At 41.1% G+C, this 19819-nt stretch overlaps 1 protein-coding gene across 2 annotated transcripts in view; it reads right to left on the bottom strand.

Moving 5' to 3' along the window:
- Positions 1-1199: 1199 nt before the first annotated feature.
- FAF1 (Fas associated factor 1) overlaps positions 1200-19819 on the bottom strand; it is a 355099-nt gene continuing 336479 nt past the window's right edge. For both annotated transcript variants that reach the window (XM_015595280.2, XM_006919177.3), the window contains exon 19: positions 1200-3517. In XM_015595280.2, the coding sequence (XP_015450766.1) occupies positions 3434-3517 (84 nt within the window). In that variant the 3' untranslated portion in view covers positions 1200-3433. The remainder of the gene's footprint in view (positions 3518-19819) is intronic.

A 19819-nucleotide genomic window follows, 5' to 3' on the forward strand; every position in this document is an offset into this window, starting at 1 on the left:
GTGTAGAGAGGTTACTCACCTAAAGGTCACACAGCTATGAAGTGGCAGAACCAAGGTTCAAGCTGGATGTCACTATGTGTTCTAGAGTGTGTGTGTGTGTGTGTGTGTGTGTATAGTCTCTCTCCTAGAATTTTATAAAGGATCAAATGAGATAATGAATGTCAAAATGTCATGTAAACTGTAAAGTGCAATGGCTATTTGAGTTACTCCTGAACTGAACTTAGGATTCCATATCACAGCCACCTGTGGGAACTAGGACTGGGTGGCTGAGGGGCTGGTGGAAGTGTGTCGATCAGTGATGCTGCTCATAAAGACAACTAAGACCCTTTCCCACATCCAAATGAACAACCTCCATGCTTTCGGGGAGATCTGCTAAAGCTCTGCAGCATCTTTAAAACCCACCCCATGGACTAGCACACTTGGGTCAGTGGGTCTATCTTTGGGAGTAGCATCTTAATGCAACTGCAAACTTATTTTATGTTTGTAATGTCATCAAGTAAAATTTATAAAAACCTAAATCTTATTCTTCTACATTAAAAAAGATTCCATAAAAGATGCTCTCACCCAACTCAGACTTTGCATGCCTACGTTTCAGAGAAGAACACCTGTCAGTCCCATAGAACCAGCGGTGCCAGAGCATGGCAACATCACAAACCAGAAACCTCCCCCAAATTGCACCTTCTGAGAGGCAGTGGGAAACTGGCAATACTTCCTTAAACCTTCTAACTAATGCTCCAAACAAACGACTGATACTCTAAGAAACCCAAAGGAGCAAACGAATGGGGGTGGGGATGACAAGATGCCCTGGAACTTTACTTTAAACTGCTGGGCATAAGAACACTGAGCACATAAGCTGGTTGACTTACTGTGTCTGGAGGCTGGGCTGTAAAGCCCAAGGAACTTTGAGTATAGGAAGAAGAACTGCAAAGGACATTGCTGTTTCTGCGGTGATCGCAAGTCATCTAATGTTTTTCATAGAGCCTAACTTCATGCAAGTCATTTTAATGTTGTTTGTAAGAAAAGGCATAAAACTGCTGTGGTCTCATATTCTGGAGCTCGGTAGACCAGAGCGACATGAGTGAACAGTGAGAATGAGCTGAGGCCTTTCCTAGCAATGGGGCCTGCAGAAAAGGATTTCATAGGACTGAGCAAGGAGAACCTTCCAAAGCAGGGTTGAAAAAGGATGTGTAAACTCCATACACATTCAAGTACCATTTAATAACTTTTATGAAATCGGTTTCAGAGTAGTCTATATTATTGGAATACAGAAGTGGATAGGGGAGAACAATATGAAGTCAAACCCAAATCAGATGCAACAGGTTAAACATGAAAGTGAATTCAGAGTCTCGCCCCTCCAACCCCCACCCACACCCTTGCTGCTCTTCCTGAGTATGGCCTGAGTTCAGGGCTGTAGCTTCTCTATGGCAGCTACAGAACAAGGTCTACCTGGAAAAAGAAGAGCTGGTGCCCTAGTGCATCTATAGCATTGGAAATGACTGTGTTGTGGGGTCACTAGGTTAAGAAGGTAGGAGTGGGGCTGGGGAGGAAGTCCTCAGGTTGAACTCCCCTGCAGTGGGTCTCTTCCTCCCAGACTCCCTGGAGAGACCTCTGGGGCCAGAGAAGGCCTGCAACTAGGCAGACACAGGATTAGTTTCTTCTAAGAGAGTGTTCAGGGGAGATCCCTGGTTGGAGTATCAGAGAAAAGACATAGATGGAATTTTCCTGGCCAACACCTACTTCTGGGCAGAGGGAAAATGACCAGGCATATCTCAGGCTTCAATTAGTCTTCTGAGAACCCCCTGATTTGGGCCGGGGAAAAAAACCCCAGCACTTAGACTCTCTTTTGGACAAGTACAAAATGTTGAATCAGGATCTCAACCCCTAGGATAGGGACAATAGATGAAACAAAAATAGATATGGAGAAACATTCCAAGACTGAAATCATTGTCAGTGAAGGTATAAATAGTGCTTCCATGAACTAAACTCCAAACTCTAAATCCATAGATTAACAAAAATCCACATTTACTAATCATCTCAAAATTATTACGTGTGGGTTCAGGCGACACATGTCTTCTGAGCTGAGTCCCCACGTTTGCTCTCTTAAATATATGAAATGAGAATTTTCAGAATGAGATCCCTTTCATTTGAGATGGAAGTCCAATATCTAATATTAAAACATTAAAAGGATGAAACAGTGGAGCAAATTCCTTATCACAGCTGGGCTCAGAGGTCAAGGGGCAGCTGATCAGATTTTGGCCATAGACAAGGGGTTTAAAACACCAAGTAACAAGGTCCAAATTAGTGAATAAGAGGGAGAGAAAAGCAGGAGAGAATTGTGTTCAGTGTACACTGAAGGACCAGCAGCCTGGGAACTAGTACCCATGAGGTTCCAACTGCCCAAATGTAAACCTAACAGCAGCTTCCTGCAGCCAGGCCGGATACTGAAGTCCTGGTTCTGGTCCTCTTCACACTATCTCAGCATTTACATAGTGCATTTAAACAGTTTCTCATGCTGCAGTGGAACAGCAAATACCTCCTAGAGCAGCGGTCCCCAACCTTTTTGGCACCAGGGACCAGTGCTCCTATGAGAACCTAATGCCTGTTGATCTAGGTGAAACTGAGGCGGTGATGTTAGTGCTGGGGAGCGGCTGCAAATACAGATGAAGCTTTGCTTGTCCACCGCTCACCTCCTGCTGTGAGGCTTGGCTCCTAACAGGCCACGGTACTGGTCCATGGCCCAGGGTTGGGGACCCCTGTCCTAGATGGAACCTGGAGACCCAAGGCAGCAGCAGTAACTAAATAGCTTGCATATATGTCAAATGCAGTCCTCAAACACAACCTTACATCTTAGTAAAAGAGGTAAGAAAGTACCAACGAAAATGATATGCTTTTTTTCCTCCTACGACGTTTAATCTCCATGCCAAGAAGTCCCATTTGACTTTTTTTCCTCCTGCCTCTTAAAATTAGGTGACAAAGTAGAAATCCAGTTATGAAAATAAAAAGGCAGAGGTATATGAGCCCTGGCTCAATGTGACATATCAAATACACAGCATCCTGGTGTCTTAGGACAGACAGAAAACTATCCTAGACATTGTAGGGGAGAAGATGGGCACTGGAGAGGTAAAAGTCCTATTTCGTGATCACTCACACTTAACAGTGCATTAGTCATTGAAGGAGGGCTAGGTGAAGGGATAAGGGTGGGTGGCAGAGTTGTAATTCTCTATAATAAGGGTTGGGAACATATACTCGTGGATGGGACATTTTAAGTAGCTATGTTTATTATTACTTGTTTTTCCCCAGCAATCTTGCAAGAGGCAGAAGTGTGACATTGAATTGAGTGAGACGAGCGTGTAGGTGTGTTGGCAAAGAGCCCTTCTCCTGATGCAGGCCTCTGGCTTGTCAAGGAATGGCTGGTTCCACCGCTGGGCCGTGTTTACTCTTTTGCTTCAAGGAAAAGGGTTTCTTGAGGGAACAACTTTACCTCCAATAAGGATTTATTTGGGTCCAGCTGGGTTATCTAAAAAGAGAGAAAGCATATATTCAAAAGACTGGAAGAAGCACTGTCACCACATGACAATCAGACCCTCTCCATGTACACTGATTTTGAGCTTACCATACACTGGCAGGAGAGTTTTCCCAGCTGTTACCTTATTTGATCCTCAGAATAACCTTGTCATGTAGGTGTTGTTATTCCCATTTTATAAGGGAGGAAACCAGGGCTCTCAGAGAGGTCAAGTCTCATAGTTAAGTGGAAGAACTAGCATTTGACCTTGGCCATAGGTTCAGGAGACGAGACCTCTTCTTGGGCAGGAGGAGGTTCCTTGCCTCTTGTACAGCTCAGCTTGGCCAACAGAACAGGAGGCCCTTAGGAAAGGATGAAGATTAAACAACTGAAAAAAACTGGGGACTGCTACTTGGTTAACTCCTGACAGCAGGGAAGGCCTTTTTGCTTGATGGGGTAAGAACTAAGCCTTTGGGGCTCACCTTCCTGTTAAACCTATCTGTGATAAACTGTAGAACTCCCACTCCACCATGCCCAAAGGTGAGTATCTCTTTTGCCGAGGGGAGACTCCCTAGGGAGGCACATCACAATCTCCTTGTTGGGAGAGGGTCGTGAATATTTACTTTGAAAAAGTGAGTCATTGTCATGGCATGACCTCATGTTTTAGAAATAAAAAACCTTTATTTTATAATATGAACTACAGAGAATAAAGCTGGACAAAATCTTCTTGGCTCAGTTGGAATATGCTAATCATACAGGGATCCTAAATTAGGTTTATGACCTCTTAGGCCGGGGGTAGGGACACGATGTTGGTGTTTTCTGAATCCAAGAGTGAAAGAAACAAAATTTCCTGTTTAACAAAAAGTATCATGAATTTAAAAACATTGGGAAATACTGGTTTAGTGGAAAGAACAGTGGGCTTTGGGACCAGAGAAATTTTGGTTTAAATCACAGCTGTGCTGGCTATTAGCTTTGCAGCTTTGGAGTTAGTGTCAATCTTGTAGGACTGATGTGAGGATTAAATGAGAAAAACATATAATTAGCACAGTGTCTAGCACAGAGCAGGTACTCAATGATGGCTGCTGTGTGTGTGTGAGCAACTGTAAGGGTGGATGAACATGCAGATAAATGGGGGTAGCTTTGAGTGTGTGTGATGGGAGACTGAGCAGTGCGCTCTGTCAGATACAGGAGCTCTCGGCCCTTGGGCACAGACTGCAGCACCTGAGGTAGGCAATCTCATTCTCTGCTCAACTCAAGCCACACCTAATGAGACGGCGCTGCTGTCTTCTAGCTGACCTGGAAGAGGCCCTTGGGGAGCCGCGTGTCACAGGCAGGCTGGTGAGCTAAAGGAGGAACACTATCTTCCACTGTATCCAGATGGAAACTTGGTATGCCCAGGAGGGTCATTAAGGAGACATATCTGCCTGCAGAATCCTCTCCACTTATGAGGAACCCAGAGAAAGCTGCTCTACTGGTATCTCTTGGGCTCTGGGCAGATGGGCAGGCAAGGCGGTGGGGAGGGCCCAGCCTGCTGTCTGTCTTCCAATGCACTGGGGGGCAAGCTGCTGGCAAATGTTTACCCACTTCCCCAATTAACGTACAACACTGCGTTGGCTTCTGTCAACAAACAGAGCTATGTTGCCTCTGCTTCTGACTCACTGGCATTTTCTGCCCAGCTGCTTCCGCTATTGTTCTTAATTAACATGCCAGAGCTCTTCCGGCATCTTCTACTTTGTTATTTGTGGTTTGTAAATATGTTTGCTGGGAGAAACCATAATCATAATAGTGCCAGAGCTGTATATACTGGCGTAAAGATACGACAGGAAGCAAAAGAGGCTGAGAGGCTGGAACCTCAGGCCCAAATTGAACCCTGCCTGAATTGTCAGCATGCAAGGTTAGAAGTTCAGAAAACACGCCCAGCTTCTACACGAGAAAACTGTCCAACAAAAGTTAAGTGATTTCCCCTGTTACTTTAAGTGGGAGAGCTGGGACATGAGGAGGAAGAAACTAAAATTTCTTGAACATCTGTTATATGCCAGGCACTTTAAATATATTATTCCTTTTAATCCTTAGAACAACTATGAGGGTAGATGGAGATGACAAAATTGAGGCTCAAAGTAACTACCACTTATTTAGGGCCACATAGATAGTAGGGGTCTCGCTATACAGTGTAATGGTTAAAAAGAGTGATGCAACCTTTGATTCAAATCCCAGCTCTGTCATTACCTATATGACTTTGAAGATATTATACAACCAGAGAGCCTCAGTCTTCCCACCTGTAGGATGGGAATAATCACAGTTTCTCCTTTATAGATTGTGGTGATGGTTAAATGAAATAACGTTGGTGAAGCCTCTGGGTCCGAGCTAGTAAGTGCTCGGTTGGTGGTAGCCATTACTGGCTGGAATGCTGCCTTGGGTAGGCGCCCTGGTCTGTTTAACCTCAAAGTTGGAGGTCTAGCCCTAAAGCCTCCTGGAGTCCAGGTCTGCACCAGACTGCCTTTCTTATTTCTATCTCAATGCCCAGCAGAAGTGTTCCCTTTTCTCTTAATATCTAGATACCCCTCTTCTGTAGCTTCAGTGGGGCTGTGCCATCAATGGACTGTTTCTCAGCAAACATGTCTATGTTGGGGCTGTTCCCTCTGGTGCCTCAGATAGTAAGCAATTTTTTTTTTCTCTAAAGGTCATTTCAGACGGGAATTTCAAAGTGAACAATTAAATTGTTCTGTTTCTATTCTCAATTGCCTGACGTGGACAAAGAAACTGTAGGGAACCTAAGGGGATGTAGGATACCATGTGTCTGCCCAGCAAGACAGTGGCCATACAATGAAACCACCCTACAGTGCCCTGGGCCCCATTCAGGAAGGACATGGAGCATGTCAGGAGGAACTTCCTGGTAGGGAGGAGCCTAAAAATCATGTTCTCTGAGAAACCGCTAAAAAGTGGGAGCTGTCTTCCTGGAGAGAGGGCACTGAGAAGTGGTAGTGGTGCAGCTATAGGGACCGGGAGAGGCTGTGTCAGACCTCTTTGAATATGTGAAGGACTGACAAGTGGACAGAACAGATGTTCTGTGCAGCTCCAGTGTGTAGAGCTGGGATTGGTGAGGTAAAATCACAAAGCAGCAGAACTCAGCTGGCCAGAACTTTTTAACAGAGAAGCACCTGCTGGTGTGGCTACTATTGCTTCTTTTTCTTTTACCTCCCCCCACCTCCTATTCTTTATTTTCTTCTTGTTCTTCATTGTCATTATATCATAGCAACAACTATCATTTATTAAATGCCTACCATGTTGCTGGAACCATGTTAAGTGCCTTAACTAGTCCTCAAAACTCCAATTGAAATAAGTATTATTTGCCACTCTGCAGTTGAAGATACCATTTTGCCCAAGGTTGCAGATAGACTAAGGTTTCAAACTCAAGTCTGCTGACTCCAAGTGAAATAAGTATTATTATTTGCCACTCTGCGTTGAAGATACCATGGGTTATCTTGCCCAAGGTTGCAGACAGACTAAGGTTTCAAACTCAAGTCTGCTGACTCCAAAGCTCAAGACAACCAGAATGCTTCTGGCCAACATGCGAACAGACTACTTTGGAGAAAAAGAGGTAGTGAGGGTAGATGTGAGAGTACTCTCTAGTGTTCCTAGAAGCATCCAAATAGAGGCTTGTTTGAAGAAGATGGTGATGATAATAATAATAATAATGGCTAACATTTATTGAGCATTTACTTTACACCAGGCATATTCCAAGCACTTTACATTTTTAAAATAATTTAATTTTCATAATAATCCTCTGAGGTAGGTTATCTGAGGTAGGCATAATTATTCCCACTTTACAGATGAGGAAACTGAGCCATGAAGCAGATTAAGTAATCTGCCCGAGGTCTCAAAGCTATTAAGGTCAGAGCCAGAATATAACTCTAGTCAATCCAGCTTTAGTCACGAGACTATTCTGCCAGATATGTTGCTGAGAGTCAGATCCACACAGAAAAAGAAGGTGGATGAGATAACCCTGAGGTTGTTTCTGACGAAACTTCCGATATAAGATCTTCACTTTAAGAATGGCAAAAGGTCGGGGGTCAGGAAAAAACTCTTGAAATGTTTATAAAATACGAATACAAAAACCCAATCTGAGCTTGTGTTCTGCCATTTACTTGGGACTTTACTGAATTATTGACTTTCTAAATCAACAGAGAAACTCATCCTTTGGGACTCCTTCGGGGAGGGGAGGTATTCTCAGATAAGAAGTATGGCCTGACTGTCTATGTTAGAAAAGGGAAGCCAATCATCTTGACATTTTATTCATTATACTTAGGAAACTTGGATGTATTTTCTCACTAAATTAATAATGCCAAAAAGTCCAACCCCTTCATTTCACAGTTGGGTAATCTGAGGCTCAGAGAGGTCAAGTGACTTGGCCCAGGTCACATAGCTGGTAAGATACAGAGGCAGCACTCTGCCCCAGAGTTTCCGGCTTTTGAGATTCTTTCTAGCCATACCACTCTGCTTCTCACTTCTTCTTTTTTAAAAAAATACCTGAACATAAACATAATACTACTTGACTGGGAATTACCTGAGGGCAGGATTGAGTAATACTAGAGATAACAGCAGCAGCAATATATGCATTATATTTTATACTTTGCAAGATATTTACACAAACATTAACTCACAATCATTTAGGGTAGGTATTATTATCAATCTTTTTTATTTTATTTAATTTTGCTAAGGCAATGCTTTTATTTTGCAGTTGAATAAAGAAAAGTCTGGATCTAATATTTTCAGTTAGAAAAAATGCTAGGTTCAACAAATGATGCTGAAACGACTGAATATCTGCCTGCAAATGAATGAATCTAGATGCAGACATTATACCATTCACAAGAATAAACTCAAAATAGATCACAGACTTAAATGTAAAACACAAAATTACAAAATTCCTAGAACACAGTGGAAAATCTAAATGACCTTTATAAGGTACAATGACTTTTCAGATACAATCCCAAAGGCACAATCTATGAAAGAAATAATTGATAAGCTGAACTTCATTAAAATTAAAAACGTCTGCTCTGCAAAAGACACTGTCAAGAGAATGAGAAGAAAAGCCACAGACTGTGGAAAAATATTTGCAAAAGACACATCTGATAAAGAACTGTTATCCAAAACATACAAAGAACTCTTAAAACTCAACAATAAAAAAACAACCCAATTAAAAAGTGGGCCAAAGACCTTAACAGACCCCTCACCAAAGACGATATACAGATGGCAAATAAATACGTGAAGACATGCTCCATATCATATGCCATTGGGGAAATGCAAATTAAAGCTAAGATACCACTACACACTTATTAGAATGGCCGGAATCAGAACACTGACAACACCAAATGCTGGTGAAGCCTGGAGCAACAGGAAGTCTCATTAATTGCTGGTGAGAATGAAAAATGGCATAGCCACTTTGGAAGACAGTTTGGTGGTTTCTTACAAAAAAAAACCATATTCTTACCAGACAATCCAATAATCACACTCCTTGGTATTTACCCAAAGGAGTTGAAAATTTATGTTCACACAAAAACCTAAACACAGATGTTTATAGTACCTTTATAAATAATTGCCAATCTTGAAAGCAACCAAGGTGTCCTTCAGTAGGTGAATGGATAAATAAACTGTGATACATCCAGATAATGGAATATTATTCAGTGCTAACAAACAATGAGTTATCAAGCCATAAAAAGACACGGAGAAATCTTAAATGCATACTACTAAGTGAAGAAAGCCAATCTGAAAAGCTACATACTATTTGATTCCAACTATTTGACATTCTAGAATAGGCAAAACTATAGAGACAGCAAAAAAATCACTAGTTGCCAGAGGTTTGAGTATATCTACCAATAATGATAGATATACGTCATTATACATTTGTCCAAACTCATAGAATGTACAGCATCAAGAGTGAACCCTAACGTAAACTATGATTATAATGTTAATATAAGTTCATTGACCATAATAATTGTACCCTTTTGGTGAGGGATATTGATAATGGGGGAGGTTATGCATGTGTGGGGACAGGGGTTATATGAAAACTAACTCTCTGTACTTTTGGCTCAATTTTGCTCTGAAAAAATACTCTTTAAAAAAACACACTAGGTTGGATTTTTTTTAGGTTCCCAATGTATTTTAACAGCTTATGGTAGAAATACACTGCAGTAGTACTTGGAAATCATGCCTTGGGAATCAGGCCCACTCTGTAGGCGAGGAAATGAGACCCAGAAATTTGGTTTGCCTACGATCACACAGCATAACTGGCACAAGCAAAACCAAAACCAAGCCCTCTGACTTGTTTCCTCATCAATTCTATTCTAACTCCCCCACTTCCCACAAGTGGCCTAATAGGGTTCTCTCTCCTGCATGAGTTACAGCCTTCAGTGTGAGAAATTGGGAAGCAATCAACTACTTACGGTTTCCCAAAATGAATTCTTACTTTTAGAGTAAAATTTGCATCTCAGAAAGTTCTAGCATCTTCAAAAGGAGAAAAGCTCTGTTCTCACATTTTCTCTGGTATTTGCCTATTCCCTTCTGGTGACCAACACAACCACTTTTCAGACTGTATACCGGCAGTATTGTAAGCAGAGGGAGCCCCGCATAACCTGACTCACAGGAGCAACCCTTTGCCACACTGGCAGGAAATTTATAAGCCTTCTTGTAGCCCATGCAGAGAGCAAACACGAGAATCTCATCCATACCCCCTTTCCTCTGCCATGTAAAAGACAACCAGGTCCCATCCTCTACATCAGACACACAATAAACTTCTCCAAGTATACGGAAATCTACCTCTTCAGTTATGGACCATCTCCTTCTGCAAATCCTCCTTTACCTGTCAGCCCTCAGCAAGCTCTCCCTCCTCCATACTCCTCTGTACTGATGGCCAAGGCTGTACACTATTTAGTGCTGTCAGGATGTAAAGGGCCAGAATGTATAGGCTCTAGTTCTGGCTTTAGTAGTACAACTTTGGACAGGTTGCTTTTCTTCTCTAAGCTTTAATCCTTGCATTTAAAAAAGTGTGGGAGTTAGGGATTCAATAAAGTCAGTAGGGCTGCAGTTGGGTTTGGAAACAGAAAACACTTGGATTCAAATCCAATTCTTAGTCACATCAGTAAGATGCTTAGAGCTCCAGTTTCCTTCTCTATTGGGTGAGAAAGTGTTGTTGTAGGGGTTAAAATAGTCATCACAGAGCCTGACACATGGAAGCTATCATGATTTGATGCCTTTTTATGTCCGGTAAATGTCACCTGTATAGTATGAGCTCCCCAATGGTTGGAATGGTCAAAGTAGGATGTAGGGAAGGAGCCTCAGGTTGGATTCCCACTGCTATAACCTCCTAGCTATCTGATGACCATGGGTGGTACTTAACTTTCTGGTTCGTTGTTCCTTTATTTATAAAATTGAATTTTGCCATCCAGAATTGCTGTGAGTATTCAATAAGGTAAAATTTATAACCCGTGAAGCATTTATTTCACAGTCATGTTTCCACATGGAAGGACTCTTGGATGATCTCTCTCTCAAAAAGGGTGAGAAGAGACCTATCTGTTTGGTGAGTGTGGGAAAAGAATCTGGAGCCAATCTGTTCTCCTGTTACAACATACAAGGGGCCTGCAGTGTCCAGCTGTGCCAAGGACTGGGTGGGCAAGTCTCTAAGTTAGGGCAAAGAATACATCAGCAAGACCCTTGACTGCAGTTCCCAAATCTCAATCTCTGATAAACTTTTCATTAACAAAGGTGATATTTTTATTCCCACCTGAGTCCTATGTCTATCTTTTAATTGGTCTTATGTCTTCCAATTAGCCTTGAACTGGTTAAGTGAAAAGTTATTTAATGGCCCTTAAAACCTCAAATACCCCCATAGCACTAAGGAAGTGCTTAACAATTATGATTTGAGGTAACTTGATACAAGGGTCATAGCTCTTTTTTTTCAAAGTCCATTTGGCCTTGATTAGAAGATGAGAAAGTCACCCATAAATCAATTATAAAATACATTTCTCATCCATAATGTAAAGCTACAACAAAGCTTAAAGAAATGCTTCTTTAAACCCAAGTTATTTGAACACCAAATAAATGTGCTAACAAACTTCCTTTTGAAGAAAGTGCACATAATAATGACTATTATTTTATAGCTTTCAAAGCACTTCCCTATACATTACGTAAACTTCAGAGCTATCCTAAGAGATTGTGCTAATTTATCCTGATTTTTACAGATGAGAACACCAAAGCTCAAATTGTGAGGCAGCACAAAGGCTGCATATGTAAATTCCCAGATTATAGTAAAGCTGAATATATTTGCTTTTGGTTTTGTTCAAAATAAGCATTTACTATGAACTTGGAAGAACAACTAATCTTTTTGCTATGAGTAACCTATTTTGTTAGTACTCCATTAGAAAAATACACATATTAAATATTACAAGTTTAAAAAATAATTATTAATGTCATCACTACCAAAAAGTTATCATTTATTTAGCATTTTATATGTGTCTGATACTATACTAGTTGTTCTATATATTATCTAACTAAGTGGTCACAACATTCCTATGAGATAAGTACTTCTGAGACGAAAAATAATTAGAGGGCTTGCCCAAGATTACACAGTTAGGAAAGACAGGGCAGAATTTGCGCCCAGGTTTGTGGGCTTGCAGTCTGTATCTGATGCATTGCCCTCCGTTGCCTCTTAACTTTTGCTCCTACTTCTAGACAAGGGACAGTTAATGTGACTAGCTGGCTTTCCCTTGAGCATAAAGAATGCAGACACTGTGTACTGTGTCCTGGCTCAAGCCCCTGTTGTGGTCTGAGCTTTGTTGTTCCCCACAGGCTATCTTTTGTTACTGTCACCTTGGTACTAATTGCTAATTGCCCATTTTCTTTAAACACCTTTTGATGAGTTGGGAATCCCTAAAGAGGGCAGTTATACCCTCAAACTATCAGAGGGAGAATTTAAGAGCTCATCTTCTGGTCATGTGCTGATCGGGGTGTGAAAAGGCTTTTGTAACTGTAAAGTCTATTGCAAACATAAGGGATTACTAATCATTTCCATCATCATCGTCACCATCATCTACAACAACGCCAGTTGTAGCTCCTAAAAACTTTTCCTTTACATTTGCTGCAAGTAGTGATGGAACTCAAAATGAACTTCCATTGTGAAAGGGTCCACTATGGGACTACTCTGACTTATTTCTAGCTTCCTGTGTAGTTTCTGGATCAATGTTTCATTGAATCACAGGAAAGAAGTGGCACTGGGATGACGGTTTCCAGGGAACAGTGACAGATGTTCCATTATTAAACTGTGGTAGAACAACTGGGGTTCCAGAGACTGAGGCTGGGTGGGCTTCTCTGGCTGCAAAAACAGGATGCTTACAAGACATTTTATTTCCTTGATTTTTTTTTTAAGATAGGAAGAAGAGAGAATGAAAAGTTAAAGGAAGAACAAAGGGAGAAAAGACTAAGGTGACAGAGGTATAGAAATTGTATCTTGTAGGCTGTCCTATCTGTTCTTTGTTTTATCGCATTACAATAATGATAACAACGGTTAACATTCATTAGGAGCTTACTAGGTGCTAACTGTTCTAAGTACTTTATAAGCACTACACAACTCTATGAAGGAGCAACTATTACCTCCACTTTAAAAATGAGGAATAGAAGCTCAGAGAGATTATATAATTTGTCTAAGATTGCACAGGCAGGAAGTGAACGAGCAAGGATTTAAAACTAGGTCTGGCTCCAAAGTCTGTGTTCTTTATTACTACAGCAGACAATTTTAGTACTGTAGTCACACTCTGGACTATTAAATCTCTTGCTGGAAAGGACTGTCTCCTTCATGTAACCCCACAACAGAGTATATAACCTCAGGCATTTGGGCATATTTCATTCAACTTCTCCTCAATTATCACAGACTTAGTGACTGTTAGAGCTGGAAGGGTCTTTAGAGATCATCTCTGTAACAGATGTAGACAGAAAAGCCCAGTGAGTGAAAAGAATTTATCCAAGCTTACTGAGCATTCATGGCAGATCTGAGAGCAAATCTGGATTCTTCAATCCCAGCTTGTGCCTTTAGATGGCTAGTTTAATGGGGACACCAACTCTAAAGTGGCACATTGTCAGGGAGATCCTAAACAGCACATAAAGATGTGACCTTCTTGTTGCACTGGTGTCCTTGATGGTGGCTTTGGTCACTATACTATTTAACAACAAAGTTAGTGGGGAAGGCCCAGAGGGAATAGAGGGGCTTCTATCAAGAGGGGTGAGGTGGGGGCAGAAAGGGAAAAGCCTCTTTAGTCTAGAAACAAGAAAAGATCCAAGTCTGCAGAGTGAACATAAAAAGCATAAAAAAAAAAATTACTAAAAGAATAAAAAGAATGAGAATAGGCATGCCTCCTCATTCTGGGAAGCCAGTGCCCAAGATTAGTCCCTCTTGGGCTCTGGAAAGCACGGTCTGAAGTAAATAAAAGGAAGTCCTTCTTTACAGAGTGGTTTGCAAGCTCACTGTACCTGATAGTGTAACACATGATACAGGCAAATTCATGAATGAGGATTCATGAATGTGGCAAGATGCTGGCCTCCTCATCCCTGGGAGCAGCCAGAATCATCAAGGCTGGGATGTCTCTGACTCTGAGCAACCTAGTATGGTTATCCCAATGAGGCACGCAAACATTTTCAATGTGTGCAGTAATTTGAAAAAGGTCGGGAAGCACCAATCTAGGGGACATGCCTTACTTTCAGAGGCTGCTGTCATAGAAGGCTGCAAAAGGTCCTTGTATAAAAGGTTCTTAGGATACCTCTGATAAAAGATTGGTCCACAATACTAACTACAGTGTTTGGAGAGAAACCTGTTAACTAGCTAATTTCAGAACTGCTACCTCAGCTTTAAAACCTTCTGAGAAACTCTGATTATTGTTTGCCCAGAGCTTCACCACTGGGCATGGATTAAGTACCAATTAGGGAGGTGGTAAGAAAGAGCACTAGTGGGTTTCGAATCCTAGTTCTGCATGTATGCTCTTGAGCAAGTCATTTAACCTCCAGAAGACCCAAATTTCTCATCTGTAAACTGGTGACTCTATCACCCAACACCTAATATGCTCTAACAGGCCATTTCTCTCTGGGTCTCTCCTTGACACTGCTATCCGAGAGGGAGCTGAACAAAATACCTAATCCTGTCTCTCCTCTACTTAAAATTCTTAAATGGTTCCTTAGGGCAACAGGATAGGCCCCTTTTGCTTTGGCCTCATTTTCCTAATTTGTAAAAGGGTGGTGTTTTTGGCAAGGCTCATAGCAGCCTATAATGGAAGACAAGGCTGAAAAGACAGTTTGGAGATAGATCATGAAGGGCTCGAATGTCTTATTAGGTTTTAACTTCTGAAAAAACTTTTGTCCCTGGCTTCAGAGAGATCTGGAGTGGCATGCTCGATGTGCTCTTCAGGCAGAGTGGCTAGGGAGAAAGTGAGCATTTTGAATGGATTTTAATACTCAAGCAGGGCCATGGAGCTGGTGTGTGTATAACTCTGCACGCAAACACCACTCAAGAGCTGGAGCTTTGAACAGGAGTTAAAAGAGTTGAGTCCCTAACGACATACAAAAGACTTGCCGGTGTGATTTATTCTGATGTATTTACTTATCCAATTACCAAAACAGCAGGAGATCATTAAATTTTCTAGTTACCAGATGAAGCACGTTCAATATCTTAAATGTTACCAAGGCTCTCTCTGAGCTATTTTGATATTACATTTCATCTGTCCAAAAGCTTATGAAACTGGAAAGTAAGAATCACGAACAGAGCAGGTGTTTTCTTTGAAGGTTGGTCCAGCAGGCACCTGTATAATACCAAACTTATACCAGAAATTCTCAAACTCTCTCTTGAATTAAATCTCAGTCTCGAAGTATGAAATATCTGCAAGTTACATAAGCAAAAACAAATAAAAAAAAAAAAAAAAAAAAGGGTACCGTGATGAGAAACAAACGTATTTAGGAGAGAAGATGCTGAGGAAATGGTACTTGAAGGTGGCTGGGGATATGCATTTTACCTGGCCAGACTTTTCTTCATGCTCATTTTCCATGAGTTCAGTCCCCATGTCCACAGAGGGTCTGAGTTCAGAGGAAAGGACAGGAGAAGGCAATATGCATCCTATGGGAGACTGTAAACCTGGCTCTTAACTCTAGCATACTGCTTCTGACTACCGGTGTGATCTTGGACAAGTCACTCTGAGCAACTTAAAAAGATAGAACTGTGTTTCCTGTTTCTACGTTTCCAGCTTCCAGCAAAGAACCCAGTGCATTATATGCTCTCAATAAATGTTTGTTGAATAATCAAACCAGAGAATGTTCATTATGGAACAATGAAAAATTGAAAGGAAGTCTTTATTAACGTTTTAAGAGTTAAGTGGGAAAACAGAGATATTTATTCTATTTTCTTTCTTTCTTTTTTTTTTTTAAGTCATATAAATGATACCTGGGCCTAAATATTTTGAAAGGGTCGTCACGGTTTAGCCCCAACATTCTTTCTCTGAATACTGTCCCTTCATAGACATTATGCTCCAGTCAATTACAGTGGTTTGCTATTCTTCAAATAGGTCTGGTGCTTTTCCTCCCTAAATCTTTGCTTTTGTTGTTTCCTCTCCTGGACTGTCCTTCCTCTCCTGTTGAAAACTTATATATTATTCAAGGCTCAGCTCAAATGCTACTTTAGCCACAAAACTAGGCCTAAGTCTGAGCCTAAATGAATCTCTCCTGTTCCTTGTAACACAGTTAATCATTCGTGGCATCTTGTCCTATCCACTGGGCCATGGGCTCCTGAAACACAGGGGCCATATACGTTCACTGTGGTCTTTCTCTCATATACCTATTCCATTACCCTGAGTGGTCAATCTATGTTTGCTGCACTAATACCTTTGTTTCACCTTAGGATCCTCAGACAAGGTGGCTGCCAAGGTCTGCTGGCAGACTCAAGGTCAGTATTTAAACTAAATGTAGGCACTGGCACAGTCAATCTTGCCCTTTGCTAAAACAGCACTCTTATACTTTGACCAGGCAAAGAAACCATTTCTGAAGGATCTAGCTCAAAGGATCAGCTTCAGTCTCACACTGAGTTATCTGTCTGTTGTGCCTCTCTGGCTATTTTGTAATTGTTTGTCTATGAGTCTGTCTCTCTAGTTTGGCTGAATTCTGAGAACACATAATGAGGTCTCACTGGCTACCTATCCCCAGGGCCTAGTATACTGCTGAAAACAGTGTGAATTCCACAAACACTGAAAGACTGACCTACTGAATGGCTGAATGAAGCCTCCCCACTCCTTGCTACAGCCTCCACCAATCCAAAGAAAGGGTGTCGGGAGGAGCTATATCTCCAGGCCTCTTCATTCAGCTTCACTCCTACAGTAGGCAGAGCTTGTCAGTGACATCACTAGCAGGTCATCCCAGCTCTGGACTCTCTCTGGCCCTTGGCTTAGTCAGTCCTGCTACACAGACATAGGGACCGACAGTAAGTTTGCATCAGTTTCCCTTTCAGAAGGGACAGATTTCCCCCTGCTTAAGCTGTTGTTGGAATTGGCTAATTAGAAGGATTTTAAAAATCTTAATACTCTAAACAGAGAAAACTGGTTCTGAATTATTAAGCAACATTTTCAATGCATTTGAATAACCTTAAGTGACTTAGCTGCCACCTGATCCTAAGCTCTGGCTCAGATAAATGAATGTGAAATATTGTCAAAGCCCCAGCTTATAGGAGCCTCCAGCTACAGTAAATAAAAGCTTAAGTCCCCATAAACTGCCTGGGACAGAGACATTCTCATATAAAAGGAGTGAGAGGAGATGATATTAAATAATGCCAGTAGGACCAGTAAGCCAATGGTTTTGTTCCAATTTTCAGAAGAGAGTGTCAGTGGGGCTGGTATTTTCTATATCCAGGTCATTTAATCATAGGATCACATGGTAACAGAGCCAAAAGAAGATTTAGAAAGCATTTACTTTAATCTCTTCATATTTCAGATGAGGAAAATAAGACCCAGAGAAGTATGTACCTTGCTTGAGATCATACAACAAATGGCCAGAAGAAACAAAATTCTGCCCCGGGATGCCTGGCTCCCACCTTAGGCTCCTTCCCACTACGTCACATTTCTCTGAGAACATCCTGCTGGAGGTGTCAAAATGAGAGGCTGACAAACTAACTGGCTGTTAAAAAAACACCTGAAAATTTTCACTAGAGGGGTGACTTCTAGGGCTCAAATTCTAGACTCCACGGTTTTCCCACCAGACTTTTGAGTTTTCTTCCTAACTATAGTGGGGAGAGGGAAAATAGGAGGAAGGATGGGGGACGGCGGGAAACGAGGAATAAGTGAGGGTAAATGTCACTATAATGTGGTCCCTCTCTGGCCTATTTTCAAGCCATGAGGATACCATGAGTTTCTGCCTCGTGAGATGGAAAATACAAAAATCAAAACCAAACAAAAACAGTGAATGTGTGAATAGGTAGGAATATATTTTTCCTATCATTTATTTACTAAACAATTATTTCCTGAGTGTCTACTATGATGTCAGAAACTGCCAGGCACTGGGATATAACAGTGAACAAGGCACTATCTCTGCCCTCAAGGAGTGTAGAATCTAGGACAAGATGCAGATAAGAAACCAACCCACTGCAATTCAGACCAGCAAAGGGCTACAATAGGGAAGAGGGCAGCAGGGGAGCATGAGGAAGGCAAACACCAACTCAGTCATAGGGTGTCAATAAGCTCCATATTTCTCTTTCCTCCTTGTCTCATTCTAATAAGCACAACACTTTCCTACAATCCAACTATTTCACTGACTTATACTTTCATATACAATAAATCAGTATTAGTTGCTTAGTATGTGCCAGGCACTGTACTCAGATGAATTAGACATGATCCTAAATAACTTCAGATTTGATGTGTATAATTCTTTGTTTTAAAAAATGAATATCTTACCTTCATTTTGTGACTATTGTAAACTTGGGCCAACCACTCCTGCTTTTGTTGTCTTTTGGTTTTCCTAGGCTTTGATCGAGTTACTTTCCTTTTCTGCATCTTGGTTTTTTCATCTATAAATAGGAGTTTTTTCTAGTTCTCACAGTATAAAATGCAAGCATGAGAAAGGCTTGTTCACACAAGGCTCTTACATACAACTAACTAGAGGAAGGTAAGTGAAATAAATTGGGAAATGTGAAAAAAATCTTCAGGTTTGAGATTCAGCCATTGATTGACATTAAACCTGGAGCCCTGAAGTACTGGTTCTAGGTGAGGAGCAGGGTGTGGTCTGGGTGAAGCGGGCTGGGGCTGGAATTGGCGTGGCAGCGAGGCCCGGGGGGATCCGGCATGTTGATGCATGTGCTAATGCACTCTGGAACTCCAGCACTGGTTTTGAAAATTACAAGGAGTGTCTAGAAAAGGTTAATCTGCGTTTGCAGTTGTTTGTATTTACAATGGGATTATTATACAGACTTTAAGTGAGTAAAGCATGTCTGCAGAAGCACCTGGAATACTGAGCACAGAACTAATGACTTTTTTATTTATGGCCGGATGGAGCCACATTAGATTGTATGTACAGCCTTTAAAAGTTCATTCGATTTCTGATATAGCAATTTTGAATGGTTTAGTGCTTTATAAACACCTTATAAAATTAAGTTCTGGGGCAAAGTAAATAATTTTGTAAAGGTTTAAATCAACGTACCTATACATAATCAGTAACGGTTACTCCATTTTATGTTCAGCATGGTATGGAGAAAGGAACTGGGTTTTGGGAATCAAATACTAGTAATTATTAATTGTGCAACCTTAAGAAACTTAAGCTCTCCTAAGCTTCTGTGTCCTCATCTGTAAAATAGGGATAAATATTTATCTTTCAGAGAATACACTTGATTGTGCCTATAAGGGTCACCAAAATAGCTTTATTCATTGTCATCAATCACTACTAGTCCAAGTCCTTTGTAAATAGGTTAGGAAGGGGAAAAGGCAGTTTTATTAGGGCTCTGAATTCTAATCAGCTTCCATGAAAGGGCTGTAATCACCTAAAACATATATTAAAAACTCCTTTGTGTATTCCTTTGATCTGGTCAGGGGCATACAATAATGGTTTTCTTATAGAATACCACTGGTTCTCACAATACTTCTGCAGGTTAGCAAGATCCTTTCCTCTCTTTGCTATCAACTTCATCATAATAGCTGAAATATACTGAGCATTTACTATGTGCTGGTGCTTTATAAGCATCACTTCATTTCATTTTTACAATAGCCCTGTGAAGTAGGTACTATCATTATCCTTATCTTATAGATGAAGAAACTGAGC

The sequence above is a fragment of the Pteropus alecto genome, unplaced genomic scaffold (assembly GCF_000325575.1).
Source record: "Pteropus alecto unplaced genomic scaffold, ASM32557v1 scaffold25, whole genome shotgun sequence".
In the NCBI taxonomy this organism is placed as follows: domain Eukaryota; kingdom Metazoa; phylum Chordata; class Mammalia; order Chiroptera; family Pteropodidae; genus Pteropus; species Pteropus alecto.